This window comes from Octopus sinensis, linkage group LG3 (assembly GCF_006345805.1).
Source record: "Octopus sinensis linkage group LG3, ASM634580v1, whole genome shotgun sequence".
In the NCBI taxonomy this organism is placed as follows: domain Eukaryota; kingdom Metazoa; phylum Mollusca; class Cephalopoda; order Octopoda; family Octopodidae; genus Octopus; species Octopus sinensis.
The window spans coordinates 62,864,557-62,880,719 of record NC_042999.1 but is presented as its reverse complement, the minus strand read 5'-3'; the positions used below and the strand labels follow the sequence as shown (position 1 = coordinate 62,880,719).

Genomic DNA, 16,163 nt, shown 5'->3' with positions numbered 1-16,163 from the left:
CCTTCCGAGAACTACATCTGTAATTTCATACCTATCCATGTTTTTCCATCTGATATTTAATTGAATAGGAAGGCTTGCAAAGATCAAGGAAACTGCCCATCTTTCCTTGACATTTTATGAAGAGAAAAAAAAAAGCAAAATTAAACATTTTCTTCAAGCAAAATTTATTGTTTGCCTCAAGTGGTTATCATTACTTACCATTTGTTTTTCTATGCAGTTTTGGATTGGATGGTTTGACTGGATCATAATGCTCCATGTCAGCCTTGGCATGGTTTCTTCAGCTGGATGCCCTTCCTAATGTTATCCTTTTTTTTTTTTTAAATGTCATTCTATGTAAAATTAATCATTACTTATGCTTTCCATTCAAACTTCTATTTTTCAAGTGTCTCTGGAGTTGACACAAAGCGTGGATTGTTGGAAAATTTCACTGATGCTTATATCAAAGCTACAGAGTGGAAGCAGGTTGAACCAAATGAAGAAGTCCCATTTTTCTTCCAAAGGAGGGAGAAAATTCGACACAAGGTAGATATTTATTTAAAAAACAAAAATGTATTTTGCAAAGCCTATATCTAATTTAAAGGATCAGCAGCTCACATCTTGTTGCTAGTGCTACTGCAACCAAGATATTTGAATGCTCAACAGCTAGGTTATTGTTGATTAGTCTTAGGTTAATTCTGTTTGAGCAAGTTAATGATCAAAGGTGTCCAAGCCATAATCAGACTGTCTTTTTTTCATGTAGTATATCTAAGACTACATCATTTAACGTCTCTTCATTTCTAAGACTGATTTTTGGTGGTATTTCTAGCAGGTCACACAACTACTTTGAATGTTTGGCCAAACAAATATATCTTAGTACTGTAAGCATTGGTAGTTTTGCCTTTGATCTGTTCAAGCTCAATAAAATAAAGTAGTAATTAAGTACTACGGTCAGTATAATCATTAACCTTTAGCCTATGTTACAAACAATTATTATACAAATATAGGCATTACAGTATGTTTTATAATTCTATGTTCTTGTAAGAAAGGTTTTTCTTTACCTGTTTTCCAGGAAACTCATGAACTTCGTGTCAATCAACTTGTGGTCAAAGCTGATGGCTGGCAGAAACTTTCTGCTGTGACCGTAGATAAAGTTGGAATCTACTTCCGTGATGCTCAACCCGATGAGAAAGTGATCCGCACGCAGGTATCTTTTGAACCCATTTCCGGCGGCGTGCTGAACTATACTGCCAGATACCGTTCGGGTGATTCTAATCTTACCAGGGATGGGGATTCTCTTCCACATGAGGTATCTTGGTGTTAGTGCTATGTTCTCATACTAAAGAATGCCTGGCTTGCATAATACTTCCCCTATTTACCAACAATCTATGTTTCTCTTCTGCTATCTCTGTCTCTTTTCTCAGTATTAGTCAGTTTTACTACTAACTACTTCTGTAGCGACTGGAGTAGATTATAAATTGAGTCGAGAAAATTTCTAAGATATATTTGAAAATTATAGGTGGAAATTGTTTTAGGAAAAAAGTTTTTGTTTTAAAATTTAGTTAAATAATCCTAGTTAATTTTTCCTTTTCTTTTTTAGAACTTTTTATTCAATTATTGTTTATGTTGAATTTGTTTTATTTTTGTTAAATATTTGTTAATAGTGCCTTGTTTTTTTGGTTCTTGTCTCAGTCGTATTAGGGAGAGTAATGATGTATATCTACCATGGTATACGAAGAACATGTATGCTTGGAAACACACACACATATGCATGAACACAGGGGTAGTTAGATTAGCTCTGAGAATGTTACTGAACCTTACAGAGATGAGAAAGCATTTGACGGTACTGAAGATATGTTCCACTGTAAGCTCACCCAACTCTTATCAGTATTGAAATCAAAATCTAAGCACTGATTATAACACAAGCAAAATGAGAAAAAATTATGAATGATGTTTGGCAAATATAAGTTTATAATAAGAAGACAGTTCTAACATTTAAAGTAGGATCTTTTGTGAGAAAGGAAAATACAAAGAAATTTAAAACAGCTTTCTTACTGTATTTATTCTCTTTTTTATTACATTTCAGTAATAATAATCTTTAGCACAGAACTGTATTATCTTGTTATATAGCTATCTTTTGTTAATAGCCTTGGTGTTTGATATAGTTAGCTTTGCATGTGAGTAATTTTGCTAAAGAGCATATCCTTCCTAATTCTCAATGCTTGGTTACACGGTAGTCAGTAGTACATGGATGTTGCATGTATTGTTATTAACATCTTGTTGTTGGATTGTTAACTTTAATCCCTAGTTTCATTTATTGTTCAGAATTTACAAGAAGTGTAATGTTAGAGACTGCTGTGTTATATTGCTGGGCAATTAACTCTCCTCTACTGTTTATATATATATATATAAATATTTAGAAAAATCACTTACAATTTGTAGAAGGAAAGAGGAAGAAATCAAACACATAACTGTATTCTTAGAATGTTACCTGTGTTTAGAGTTCAATGTTGTATGTGCCCACTTTTTCCCATAAAAAGTTTTGTTGTTACTTTTGAGAACTTCAGCAAAAGTAATGCTATTGCCTTTAACATTACCAATACTTTTCATTGAATTTCACCTGAGAACTTTCTGTATTTCATCTCATGGATTATAGTTTTCTTTCAGAATGCTCTCCTGCAGCATTTGTCAATGTGATTCTCTCTTTATCCCACATTCCATCAACTTTGGTTTGGCTGAGGCATATCAATTATATCTTCCACGTTATCTAATATCAATGTTCTTTTCAATGCCAATTCTTATAACATACATTCTTATCCAGATATTCTACACTTCACCCTTCTCAGCCTTCTTAATGAATATTTTATTTGCATAACAACATGGTACTTCATGCCACATTTGCACTTCTCCCATGAAGAGAGACCTTGAAAACTAAGATTGTTGTGTTCTCCTGTTAGAACATAACAGTTTAATTCCTTCAACATTTCTCCTGAACACTATAAATAAGTCATCAAAGAAATAATCTTACATCACACTCTCCCTACATCCTTCCTACTTAAGAAAAACACTTAAATCCTCTAAACTAGCTACAAAAGTCCTCTCACTCTCTAGTAATCTTTTTGGGTAACTAAATTCTTCAATCTTTCTCTCACCTATCCTGTAGAAAACAGAACAATGTATCTTGTCTCCAAAAAGGAGCACTCTCTCAGGCTACCAATTATAAATCTACCACACACACTTTGAACATTATCAACATTGATGGAAACAGTTGTTAGCTACAAACAATATACTTTATTGCCTCAAGTCCCTTTTTTCTCTTGGTGGCTTTCACTATAGTTCCCATAGAATCACCTCTACTGGAGACCATACAGCTATATCATTGTCAGAACTGTATTCTAAAAGCATAAGTTTTCTCTTCAGGGCCATGGAAAACTTCAGCCCTAATCAATTGCTGACCCCCACCCACCCACCCACCTACAAAGCACCAGTAAGGCTCACATACCTAGAATGGTGCTATTGCTACATATACATTCACAAATACTCTAGGCTGCATCCAAAACAAAGTTGTTTGGTTGATTGGAAAATACTCATTTAACAATGCTCTAAAATTACCAGACAATTAGCACTCTGTTCCTTGGCCTGAACCTTCAGTTGCTATTACAGGGCTTTTTTGATGACTGTGAACTAGTAAGCTACGCATCACACTTACCTTTCCTCTACTCATCACCTCTATTTTGTTTCCATTGAAATCTTACTCTAAATATTTTGCCCATCCCTTCCTACCTAGAACTGCAAGCCACATTTTGCCCTACAGGTATCAGCCTACAGAAGTTTGTCTGAACACCAACTGCATTGACCTCTGAGAAGATTTACAATATCATGGGAAGTTCTCCCTCCACTTCTAACTTAATTCTAAAACATTTTTTAGTTATGTTGAAAGTAACACTGTAATATTTTTCAATGATTGGGCCATTAATTTGTATTGGTAATTTACCATTTGAGAAAGTTTAAACTTTATTTTCTATAAGAGACATTTCTTTTTAAACTGGAATTTCAATAATAGTGTTATGTATATTCATGAATTAGTTGCTTTTTACATATAAGTTTACTTGTTTAAAAAAATTCATTCACATAAAAGGTGCAGGCAGTTGTGTGGTGAAACAAATTACCTTCACAACCATGTACTTCTGAGTTCAGTCTCACTGAACAGCACCTTGGGTAAGCTTTACATTGACTGAAGCTTTGATTGTGAAATTTTACTGGTAGAGCTTGTGCAGAAACTCTTCAGATGAATATTTATCATCTTCATTGTTTAACATCCATTGTCTATGCTGGCATGGGTTGGACAGTTTGACAGGAGCTGGCCAGCTAGGGAGCTGTCCGGACTCTGGTTGTCTGTTGTGACATGGTTTCCTTAGCTGGATGTCCTTCCTAATGCTAACCACTTTCCAGAGTGTGCCAAGTGCTTTTTATATGCCACCAACATGGCTGTGTTTACGCTGCACCGGCACAGGTGCATGTAATGTGCGCCAGCACCTGTAAAGGACATACCTGTATGTATGAATGGCCATGATTTACTTAGCTTGACGCAGCTTCTAAAGTACAGCAAATCATCACAACTCCCAGTCTCTTGTCTTTTCCTCTGTGAAGCCCAGCATCTGAAGATATGAATGTGTGTGTGTGCATGTGTGTGTGCGTGTGCGTGTGTGTGTGTGTGTGAGAGATAGAGAGAGAGAGATACATTGTGGTATTTGGTTATGTCCCTGTACATTCAGGTCAATAATGCCATTCTTTTTTCCACAGCTGACAAAATAACTACCAAAAGTTCTGGGGTAGATTTAATTAAAGTCCATGAATGTGGTGGTCCTTCATGACTACAGCCCAATGACTAAAATTAGGATAAAAGAATAAGAAATGAGAACCTAGGCTAACTATGATTAATTTTATTACTAATTGTATTTTGAGCATGTTAGCAAGGCATAATTATGAAATTATTAATGATTGGTAGTATGCAAAATCAGTCCACTTGAAGATTTGTTTCTTTTAATTATCTGTAATTGATCTTTTGATGTTTTTGTTCTGTACAAGCATTGGATTTTATTTTTTGCCCAACTCACACTGTCACATTAACGGATTCTTGGTTTGTGGCCGGTTTTTAGATTTTGAATCTATCATTATTTATATTTGTGACAAAATGGGCTATGATAAGTTGTCTGTAAAATTTTTAAATGAATGACTGAAATGTGTTAATAGTAATTTATGTAATGAAAGCAAATATGATTGTTAATTTTGTACAGTTTAATTGAACCAATTTATAATATTAAGATGTAGAAGACAAGTCTTCCTTACATCCATAAAAATAAAGATATTTTAAATATCTTTCGTAGATAACAATGTCTTTTGTAATTAACATTCCTGTTTATGCAATATTTTGTTATCAACTGGTATTAGCTACTCATTTGCTTCAGTAACTAGACTATGTATTTTCATATCAATTTACATGAGTAATTAATTGATGTGTATTTTAATTAATTGTTCTTGAGTAGTGTGTGCTATGTTATTGTTCCCTCTATAAATCTGTGCTCAATCTGCTGTCTTGTAGCAAACAATGCGTCAGCAAGTGGCTCGTTTTGTATTTGATGTCACACAAGAAGGAAGTGCACGCAAGATGATCACTGTAAGATCAGCCTTGACAATTGTTAATAAACTGCACATGCCTGTTGAGGTTGTCATGTACCCTTTTACTGGACTAGGTAAGATATGGATATTTTAATTAACATTTGATTAGTTATGACAGGCTTATGTTTTAATTTTTTAAATTTATTTTTCTGTTTCAAAAAATACAGTCTTTGTTATGTAACTTGTTAACTAAACCATATTTGAGTGTTTTTTTTTCCCCCCTGTTTCTGGAAACACAGTTTTACTCTGTGTGTGTGTGTGTGTGTGTGTGCATGTGTGTGTGTGCGTGCGTGCGTGCATTTATTAATTCATTCAGAGTATCAAGTATTCACTCTTTAGCTACTCTTAAGTTCCCTGTTTCTTGTATGTTCTTCAGGACAGAAAGCTCCCAGCTGCAATGGAGTGAAGGTTCGGTTTTAAATGAATTAACAAACTTTTATTCCGTGTACCAAAACTTTTTCTGATTTTGCATAATTATTTTTTAATAAGTCCATTTCTGTTTCTCTTATTCAGGATGCACCATGTTGAAAGAGAAGCAATTAATCCAACCAAATAGCCAGTCTCCTGTACCCATTCTTTACACTTCTGCATCCCTTTGTGCTCGCCCTGCTGATCTCCCTGTGGAAGAATGTGGTGAACCACTCTATTGGGACAGAGTTCGTAAAATGGATGACGTCCTTGATTACCATCGGGTCTGTCGGCCTATCAAACCAAATAAAGAGTGTTTCAGGTAATTATATTGTTTCTCAATCTCTTTCAAATCGGAATAGCTTTGGTTTGTTAGTTTAGGATAATGACTAATCTGGAAGAAATTTATGGGCAGCCTTTTGCAAATATTCCTGCCACAGTGTTTGCTACACTCCAAAACAAATTATTTTTCTCTGATTGATTGACTATACTTACTTGAAAAAAGAATGTACCACTCTCAGAACTTTCTGTTCTTCTTTTGGACTTTGGGCTTTTAATTACATGTCTTCCACATGTAATGTATCATCTTTTAATGTAATTTCTGTTAGGGATATACCTTTTTACTTGTTTCAGACATTTGACTGTGGCTATGCTGGAGCACCGCCTTTAGTCGAGTAAATCGACCCCAGACTTATTCTTTGTAAGCCTAGTGCTTATTCTATTGGTCTCTTTTGTTGAACTGCTAAGTTATGGAGATGTAAACACACCACCATTGGTTGTTAAGCGATGTTGTGGGGGACAAACACAGACACACAAAACCATATACACACAAAACCACACACACACATATATACGACTGGCTTCTTTCAGTTTCCGTCTTCCAAATCCACTCACAAGGCTTTGGTTGGCTCGAGGCTATAGTAGAAGACACTTGCCCAGGGGGCCATGCAGTAGGACTGAACCCGGAACCATGTGGTTGGTAAGCAAGCTACTTACCACACAACCACTCCTAAGCCTATATCAGTATTTTTTAAGTACAGCTTTAGTAAATATTTTCCTGGTGGGGTTGTGCATAGCAAGAATGACATTTTCTGGATGAAATTATTTGAAATGATGGGTAAAATATTCAAGTTTCAACTTTTTGGGAGACTTTTTTTTTTTTTCAATGATTTTATATCATGTCATATCTCTCACTAATTTCTAAATTATAATTCAGACATACATTGCATTTTAAGTGACCGCTTTTATTTCTCTTCAACCTTTTTATGAATTGTGTTACTTCATGACATGTAATAGCAGGGCTTTAAAAATATTTTTGTACATTTAAATTTTTGAGCACTACCTAGGAGACCAAGTCAGTAGCGGGGGTGGGTGTGCTGAAAGTGTAACTGCTAGAGTAAGAATAGCCTGGGCAAAGTTTAGAGAGCTCTTACCCCTGCTGGTGACAAAAGGCCTCTCGCTCAGAGTAAAAGGCAGACTGTATGATGCATGTGTACGTACAGCCATGCTACATGGTAGTGAAACATGGGCCGTGACTGCTGAGGATATGCGTAAGCTCGCAAGAAATGAAGCCAGTATGCTCCGATGGATGTGTAATGTCAGTGTTCATAATCGTCAGAGTGTAAGTTCCTTGAGAGAAAAGTTGAACCTAAGAAGCGTCAGTTGTGGTGTGCAAGAGAGACGGCTGCGCTGGTATGGTCATGTGACGAGAAAGGCTGAAGATAGTTGTGTGCAAAAGTGCTACACCCTAGCAGTTGAGGGAACCTGTGGAAGAGGTAGACCCAGGAAAACCTGGGACGAGGTGGTGAAGCACGACCTTCGAACTTTAGGTCTCACTAAGGAAATGTCTAGAGACCGAGACCTATGGAAGTATGCTGTGCGTGAGAAGACCCGGCAAGACTAGTCAGACCATAACCCGTGGCCCCTACCTGGGACGTAGTCAGTCCTCCTGTGCATACCTTCCTTCGGGTGACACTTATGAAGACCTGTTGAGGCAAGTGAAAATCAAATCAAAACAAATCAAAATAGATGAACATCAGTGGAATTGTATTCTTTGTGGTACCAGTGCCGGTGGCACACAAGAAAACCACCCAAACGTGGCCGTAGCCAGTACCGCATCGACTGGCCTCCGTGCTGTGGGCACAACAAACACCATCCGATCGTAGCCGTTCGCCAGCCTCATCTGGCACCTGTGTCGGTGGCACATAAAGACACCATCCGAAGACCCGGTGACGTAGTCAGTCCACCTGTGCATACCTTCACTCTTATGACACTTGTGAAGACCTGTTGAGGCAAGTGTGTGACACTTGTGAAGACCTGTTGAGGCAGAGGCAAGTGTGTGACACTTGTGGAGACCTGTTGAGGCAAGTGTGTGACACTTGTGAAGACCTGTTGAGGTGAAGACCTGTTGAGGTGAAGACCTGTTGAGGCAAGTGAAAATCAAAAATCAAAATCAAACCAAATCAAAATAGATGAACATCAATGGAATTTGTATCTTTGTGGTTCCAGTACCGGTGGCACACAAGAAAACCATCCGAACATGGCCGTAGCCAGTACCGCATCGACTGGCCTCCGTGCTGTGAGCACAACAAACACCATCTGATCGTGGCCGTTCGCCAGCCTCATCTGGCACCTGTGTCGGTGGCACATAAAAACACCATCCGAAGACCCGGCGACGTAGTCAGTCCACCTGTGCATACCTTCCCTCTTATGACACTTGTGAAGACCTGTTGAGGCAGAGGCAAGTGTGTGACACTTTGTGAAGACCTGTTGAGGCAGAGGCAAGTGTGTGACACTTGTGGAGACCTGTTGAGGCAAGTGTGTGACACTTGTGAAGACCTGTTGAGGCAAGTGAAAATCAAACCAAATCAAAATAGATGAACATCAATGGAATTTGTATCTTTGTGGTTCCAGTACCGGTGGCACACAAGAAAACCATCCGAACGTGGCCGTAGCCAGTACCGCATCGACTGGCCTCCGTGCTGTGGGCACAACAAACACCATCTGATCGTGGCCGTTCGCCAGCCTCATCTGGCACCTGTGTCGGTGGCACATAAAAACACCATCCGAAGACCCGGCGACGTAGTCAGTCCACCTGTGCATACCTTCCTACTTATGACACTTGTGAAGACCTGTTGAGGCAAGTGTGTGACACTTGTGTAGACCTGTTGAGGCAAGTGAAAATCAAATCAAATCAAATCAAATCAAATCAACCAAATCAAAATAGATGAACATCAATGGAATTTGTATCTTTGTGGTACCAGTACCGGTGGCACACAAGAAAACCATCCGAACGTGTCCGTAGCCAGTACCGCATCGACTGGCCTCTGTGATGCGGGCACATAAGAAACACCATCCGATCATGGCCGTCCGCCAGCCTCATCTGGCACCTGTGTCGGTGGCACATAAAAAACCAACCGAAGACCCGGCAAGACTAGTCAGGCCATAACCCGTGGGCCCTACTTGGGACGTAGTCAGTCCACCTGTGCATACCTTCCTTCCTTCTTGTGACACTTGTGAAGACCTGTTGAGGCAAGTGAAAATCAAATCAAATCAAATCAAATCAAAATAAATGAACATCAATGGAATTTGTATCTTTGTGGTACCAGTGCCGGTGGCACACAAGAAAACCATCCGAACGTGGCCGTAGCCAGTACCGCATCGACTGGCCTCCGTGCTGTGGGCACGTAACAAACACCATCCGATCGTGGCCGTTCGCCAGCCTCATCTGGCACCTGTGTCGGTGGCACATAAAAACACCATCCGAAGACCCGGCAAGACTAGTCAGGCCATAACCCGTGGCCCCTACCTGGGACGTAGTCAGTCCACCTGTGCATACCTTTCTTCTTGTGACACTTGTGAAGACCTGTTGAGGCAAGTGAAAATCAAATCAAATCAAAACAAATCAAAATAGATGAACATCAATGGAATTTGTATCTTTGTGGTACTAGTGCCGGTGGCACACAAGAAAATCATCCGAACGTGGCCGTAGCCAGTACCGCATAGACTGGCCTCCATGCTTTGGGACGTAACAAACACCATCCGATCGTGGCCGTCCGCCAGCCTCATCTGGCACCTGTGTCGGTGGCACATAAAAACACCATCCGAGCGTGGCGTGTCTGCCAGCCTCGTCTGGCACCTGTGTCGGTGGCACATAAAAACACCATCCGAGCGTGGCCGTTCGCCAGCCTCGTCTGGCACCTGTGTTGGTGGCACATAAAATCACCCACTACACTCTCGGAGTGGTTGGCGTTAGGAAGGGCATCCAGCTGTAGAAACACTGCCAGATCTGACTGGCCTGGTGCAGCCTTCGGGCTCCCCAGACCCCAGTTGAACCGTCCAACCCATGCTAGCATGGAAAACGGACGCTAAATGATGATGATGATGATGATGATAACATTTTTCAAAATGGTTAGAACTTCTGTCGACTTTTTCTTACATAAATGAATCCAAACAATTTCTCTGAGTTCTAACAACTCTATGCATTTACTATATTTGGTGATTTTGCATCTGACATTAATATCCTTTCAAAATCCACTTCACTATTTCTCTCCTTCATACTATAGAAGAAGCTTGCAATTATAATTTAACAAATAAGATAGAGGATTTTGGAATTAAATCAATGCATAATATAATTCTTTAAAGTGTAGCATAGACAAATGATCTAATAGCATATATGAAGTCATGAGTGTTAAGGAAGTTCAATTGGTCTTGGTGTTATTTATAAAAAGAGTGGGCTGTATTTGAACAAATTTATCCAGCTTATTTGTATATTATCCACAAGCAGAATTGACCACCGTACTGCCAGCTAGTGACCCATCTGTTGATTTTACAGTACTGCTTCTGCCTACTGTATGAGTTATTCCTATCTTGTAACTATTTTCTGTTGGGTGAAGTATGCTACTTAAGAATTATTATTGTTTAGTCCCATTTTACTTCAGCTCTGATTGAGCAGACTTATGCTCAAAGCATTCCAGCTGTGGCCATCTTGAAGTGTATGTGTAATATTGTCATAAGAGTAAACCCTACTATAGTTAGCTTTGCCTTTCATTTCCCAGGACAGTTTTATCAGTTACTCTCATTCCCTACAGATTTGTGGTCTTGTGACAGCACAAAACATTCTTGTCATTTCTAGTTCTTTCATGACTTACTATTGTTTGTCACCAGGTTTTGTGTGTCTGTAAGACGTGGAAAGTATCCCGAGGAAACTCAGCTACATAGAATACATGCTCGAGAATACAGTATTCCTGGTCACATAATTACTCTTCATCCACCAGTCACTCTTTGCAATCTGCTACCAATTGAGATGTCTTACTACTTCAAGAATACCTCAATGAAGGGTCAAATTGATGCTGGAAAACAGGAGCCACTCTATCAGGTAAAAGAGCTTTGAACATTTTTTATTTTTATATTGAACACTTTGTTTTCTTTTAATTCCATCTCTTCATAGTTCTTCTTGTTATAATGTTTCTCCCCACTTTTTTCTACATTCAGGCTGACATGAGCCAGCATCTTGAACTCGGAATCCAGCTGGAAAATTTCCGAGATTGTAATGAGTTGATGATCCCTCCAGGAACTATCAATTATAAAGCTAGGTTTGAACTATACGACAGTGACGACAGAATGTTGGCGTTGACTGTACGCATCATTTCACGCAAAGGAGGAGCACTCAAGGTAAGTCACTGACTTACCCATTTCTAATATCCAAAGAAATGCTTCAGAGTCAATGAGAAAGGTGACAGAATTGTTAGCACACTGGGCAAAATGCTTAGCGGCATTTCATCTGTCTTTGTTCTGAATTCAAATGCTGCCAAAATTGACTTTGGCTTTCATCATTTTGGGGTGAATGAAATAAATACCAGTTGAGCACCGGGGTTGATGTAATCAACTAGCCCCTCCCCAAAATTTAAGGCCTTGTGTCTATAGAAGAAAGGATATTAGAGAAGGGCTGGTTATCTTTGTGAGTTAAATTGACTTGACATAGCTGTCTTGAAATACATTAAATGAAATGTTCCTAGGATTTGTGAAGGTCATCCTTGTCACACATTCTATCGCACTGATTCTGTTTTAAATTTCATGAAGTATACACAGATCTGTAGAGTAATCAGCCACTTCTGCTATATTACAATGAATAGATAGTTCTATAGTATCAAACAACTGGAACATTATTTTGTCTAGTTCAGTATGAGAATCCTTATATTTTCTGAAATTCTTTGGTTAGAAAATATATTGCATTAATCTAATATATTAATGGCAATTTCTGTCTGTCTGTTACCATCTTAGTGCCTAAACCAGCTAACCAATATTCACGAAACTTAGCATACATGTTGCACTAAAATCCAGTTCAATAATAGGCTAATTGGATTTCAATAAAAATCTATAATGTGCCTCCCTCCCAGGGGTGTTGGGTGAATTATATGATAAAATGAGAAAGTTACAAAAATATTAGTCGGAGGGAAAGGTAGTAGCAGAGAGAGGGTGACTTATATCAGTGAAGGCGAGAACAGTGGTGGCAATGGGGGGTTGCTGTAGCATGTTTACAAATCAGCTACAATGTGAGAAAGCCAGCTACAATATGCAAACTGTCAATGTATTTGTAAATCTCCCTATTTTCTCTAATATATTTTACTCAGATGCATATTTGTTTGTTTAAATAATATAGGGACATTCCTTATTCACCCACTAATTGAACTAATAGTTTGTAATACCTATTTTTAGCAATAAACTATTACCATAAACGACAGATTGGGTAGAGAGACAGAAACTGAACAGGAGACTGGATAGGACATGGAACAGTGTAATGGGAATTGGGGATAACCCCCGCTTTCTCAGTATTACTGGTCAACTCATTTATTTTACTCAGATGCATTTTTGTTTGTTAAAATAATACAGGGACATTCCATATTCACCCACTAATCATTAATTGTTTGTAATACCTGTTTTTAGCAATAAACTGTTACCATGAAGGTTAATAAAATATTTAATGGCTCAATTACACCTAACTGATTCTAAAATTTATATATTGGCATAGGACTGGGGATAGGAATGGGAGCAGAACTAAAATGGAAACTGAACAGGACATGAAACAGTGTAATGGGAATGGGAAATAATCCCTGTTTTTCCGGGTATTCAGCTAGTTCTTTATATTTTTCAGTCATCATTCATTTTAGTATTAGCTTGTTCTGTCAGCATACTTCTGTCACAAAGATCTGTAAGTGACTGCAAAAGGAAACCCTATCGTGAAATTTGTCATTCAGCATGAGGCAAGGCATCGCAAACACTGTTGGAGCATATTATCGTTGTAGAGAAGTAAAAGGAATATTTTGCTGAGTCACTTCTTATCATTTAACACCCCCTTTTCCATGCTTGCATGGGTCAGACGAAATTTGCTGAGGCAGATTTTCAATGGCTGAATGCCCTTCTTGTCACCAACCCTTACCTATTTCCAAGCAAGATATTATTTCCCCATAGCTAGCCATCTTTTCACAGAAGACTGCAAACAAACAACCTCACTTATTTGACGATGATGCTCATTTACAACCATTGTAGTATCTAGGCAACAGAACATATACAGCACACACACACTCATGTATGTATGCCATAGTTAATAAATGCTCCTTTATTCTATAAATTAATCCCTCTGGATTTAATAAATGATAAATAACTACCAATGGTATGCTGAGATTGATTCATTTGACAATACCTTTCTTTTACATACACGTATCTTTATATTATGTATGTGTTTTGATTTACTTTTAGAACTCTTAATGAAGATTTGTTTAATTACATGTTTATTAAGTGATATAATGGCTCTTCTTTTTATTTCATTTCATTTATTCGTATATATTTTGTATTTTAGCTTGTGTTTTAGTCAATATCAGAATAAATTTTCATCATAAAAGAGGAGATAGATTATACAAGTAGGAGTTATGCGTATGCTTTGGCAATTGGTCACTCTGTATTTCTTGTTGAAAGCAGTGTTTGTACACACTGGTCATTTTTACATAACATTTAGCAACATCAGGCTCCTCTCATAATCTCATATTTATTTCTGAATGATAGATTTATCGTCTATAAATACGTCCAATTTGTTATCTCTAATCTCATGACTTCAAACAAACTCTAAAAATTTGCTCTTTTGTAAAACATTAGTAATGGTTTGACCTGGCTGAAATCCCTACACTATATTTTATGAAATAGGAATGAAATGTTTTGATCTTTGTGCTTTCCCAAAGCTGGGAAGCCAGAAGGCTGCACCAGGCTCCAGTCTGATCTGGCAGTGTTTCTACAGCTGGATGCTCTTCCTAACACCAGAGTGGTTGGCGTTAGAAAGGGCATCCAGCTGTGGTAACACTGCCAGATCAGACTGGAGCCTGGTGCAGCCTTCTGGCTTCCCAGACCCCAGTCAAACCGTCCAACCCATGCTAGCATGGAAAACGGACGTTAAATGATGATGATAATTGAAAGCAAAGAAGTAACTTGACTCAAAAACTGAGACCAAATTCCATCTCAGTTCACTGGAATGTTATCAATTGCTTGTAAAACAATAATAGTTATCATATTTTGTTTTTTATTGGTAGCTCCAAATCTCAGCTCCCTATTGGCTTGTCAACAAATCCGGCATCCCATTAATTTTCAAACAAGATGGCACCAGACTAGAAGCTGCAGGTCAATCAGAAGACCACGAAAGAGCAAAAAGTGTCACACCTTTACTTTTCAGTTTTACTGACAAAGAGTGTCCAACCAGGTATGTATTGTATTCTTTTTTCTGAATGAATTTTTTGGTATTTAATTATTGATCTTCGGCATTCCAGCTGTGATCATCTTATATAGCTACAGAAGCTGATTAGGAATACCAGAGTCAAAATTATTTATCTATATAGTACTAAAAGTCTGTGATTGTTTGCTTGCATGCTTGTCTCTCATTTAATACAGTCAAACTAGTGCATAATGGGAAAATACTCTGAAAGTAAGGTACCCCTGAAATATGAATACAAACAGAATAAAACAAGTTTCGTGTAAATCGGACGATGGATTCCCGAGATGCAGTGGGGGGGGGGGTTCCACAAATTTAAGCAGTGAAACCTGGAGTTATTGCCCTTTACTGTGAACACCTGGATAGTTTTGTTTGCGTGCTTGCTTGTGTGTGTGTCTGTAATTTAATACAGCCAAACTGGCACATAATGGGAAAGTACTCTGAAAGTAAGGTGCCCTTGAAATGGGAATACAAATGGAATAAGAAAAGTTTCATGTAAATTGGACCATGGGTTCCAGAGATACGTGCTATTTTCGGCTATCTTGAACTATTGGTGACCCAACAGGTCATAGGTAATCTAGTTGTTTATAAACTTCACTATTTCAGAATTGCAATCTAAATGAATAATGCTTCTTTTTAAAGAGACTTAAATTTTCTTGATTCTTAAACTTTCTGTTGGAATTAATCCCTTGTGAAATTTGGCTATTCTTTTTAGCAAACATACATACACTCTCTCATGTTCACTGTCATACGTGCGAACATGTATGTGTCTCTTTGTATATCACATAATTTTCTTTCTTTCTCAGATGTTCTATGAGAGCTGGGAGACAAACTGTAGCAGCAGAGAGTGTACTTCTTCAGTGGTAAGAAAATTCTTGTATATCACTTGATTATAATGTTACTTTTCATAAAGGAACAGTTCTACCAGAAATATTGGTTTCAAGTTTTGGCATGAGGCCAGCAATGTCAGGGGAGGGGTAAGTCAATCTCATTGATCCCAGCGCTCAACTGGTGCTTATTTTATCAATCCCAAAAGGATGAAAGGCAAAGTCCACCTTGGAAGAACTTTAACTCAAAATGTAAAGACGGCCAAAATACTGCTAAGCATTTTACCCAGCATGCTAATGACTCTACTGATTTGTTGCCTTAGTTCTACCAAAAATGTTACGTCACATTGCATATTGAATCATTTGAAATTTCTGTGCAGAACCAAATTTTTTTTAACAGAATTTTTCAAAAACACAAGTTATTATTTTTCTATCTTTTTCCAAATTCTGTCTTTAAGAAATATTAAGAACCACTACTCCATTTCATAAATTTATAGATCTGTAGAAAATGTGTAGGT

The 16,163-nt window shown here is 38.0% G+C and overlaps 1 protein-coding gene across 10 annotated transcripts in view; it reads left to right on the top strand.

The window, feature by feature from the left end:
- LOC115209656 (vacuolar protein sorting-associated protein 13D) overlaps window positions 1-16,163 on the top strand; it is a 213,619-nt gene that overhangs the window by 136,298 nt on the left and 61,158 nt on the right. For 9 of the 10 annotated variants that reach the window (XM_036501028.1, XM_036501029.1, XM_036501026.1 and 6 more), the window contains exons 50-57: window positions 384-522; window positions 1,049-1,285; window positions 5,579-5,729; window positions 6,169-6,385; window positions 11,230-11,440; window positions 11,557-11,736; window positions 14,643-14,809; window positions 15,625-15,681. In XM_036501028.1, coding sequence (XP_036356921.1) covers window positions 384-522; window positions 1,049-1,285; window positions 5,579-5,729; window positions 6,169-6,385; window positions 11,230-11,440; window positions 11,557-11,736; window positions 14,643-14,809; window positions 15,625-15,681 — 1,359 coding nt within the window. The remainder of the gene's footprint in view (window positions 1-383; window positions 523-1,048; window positions 1,286-5,578; window positions 5,730-6,168; window positions 6,386-11,229; window positions 11,441-11,556; window positions 11,737-14,642; window positions 14,810-15,624; window positions 15,682-16,163) is intronic. The other variant, XM_036501030.1, reaches the window with a different exon arrangement.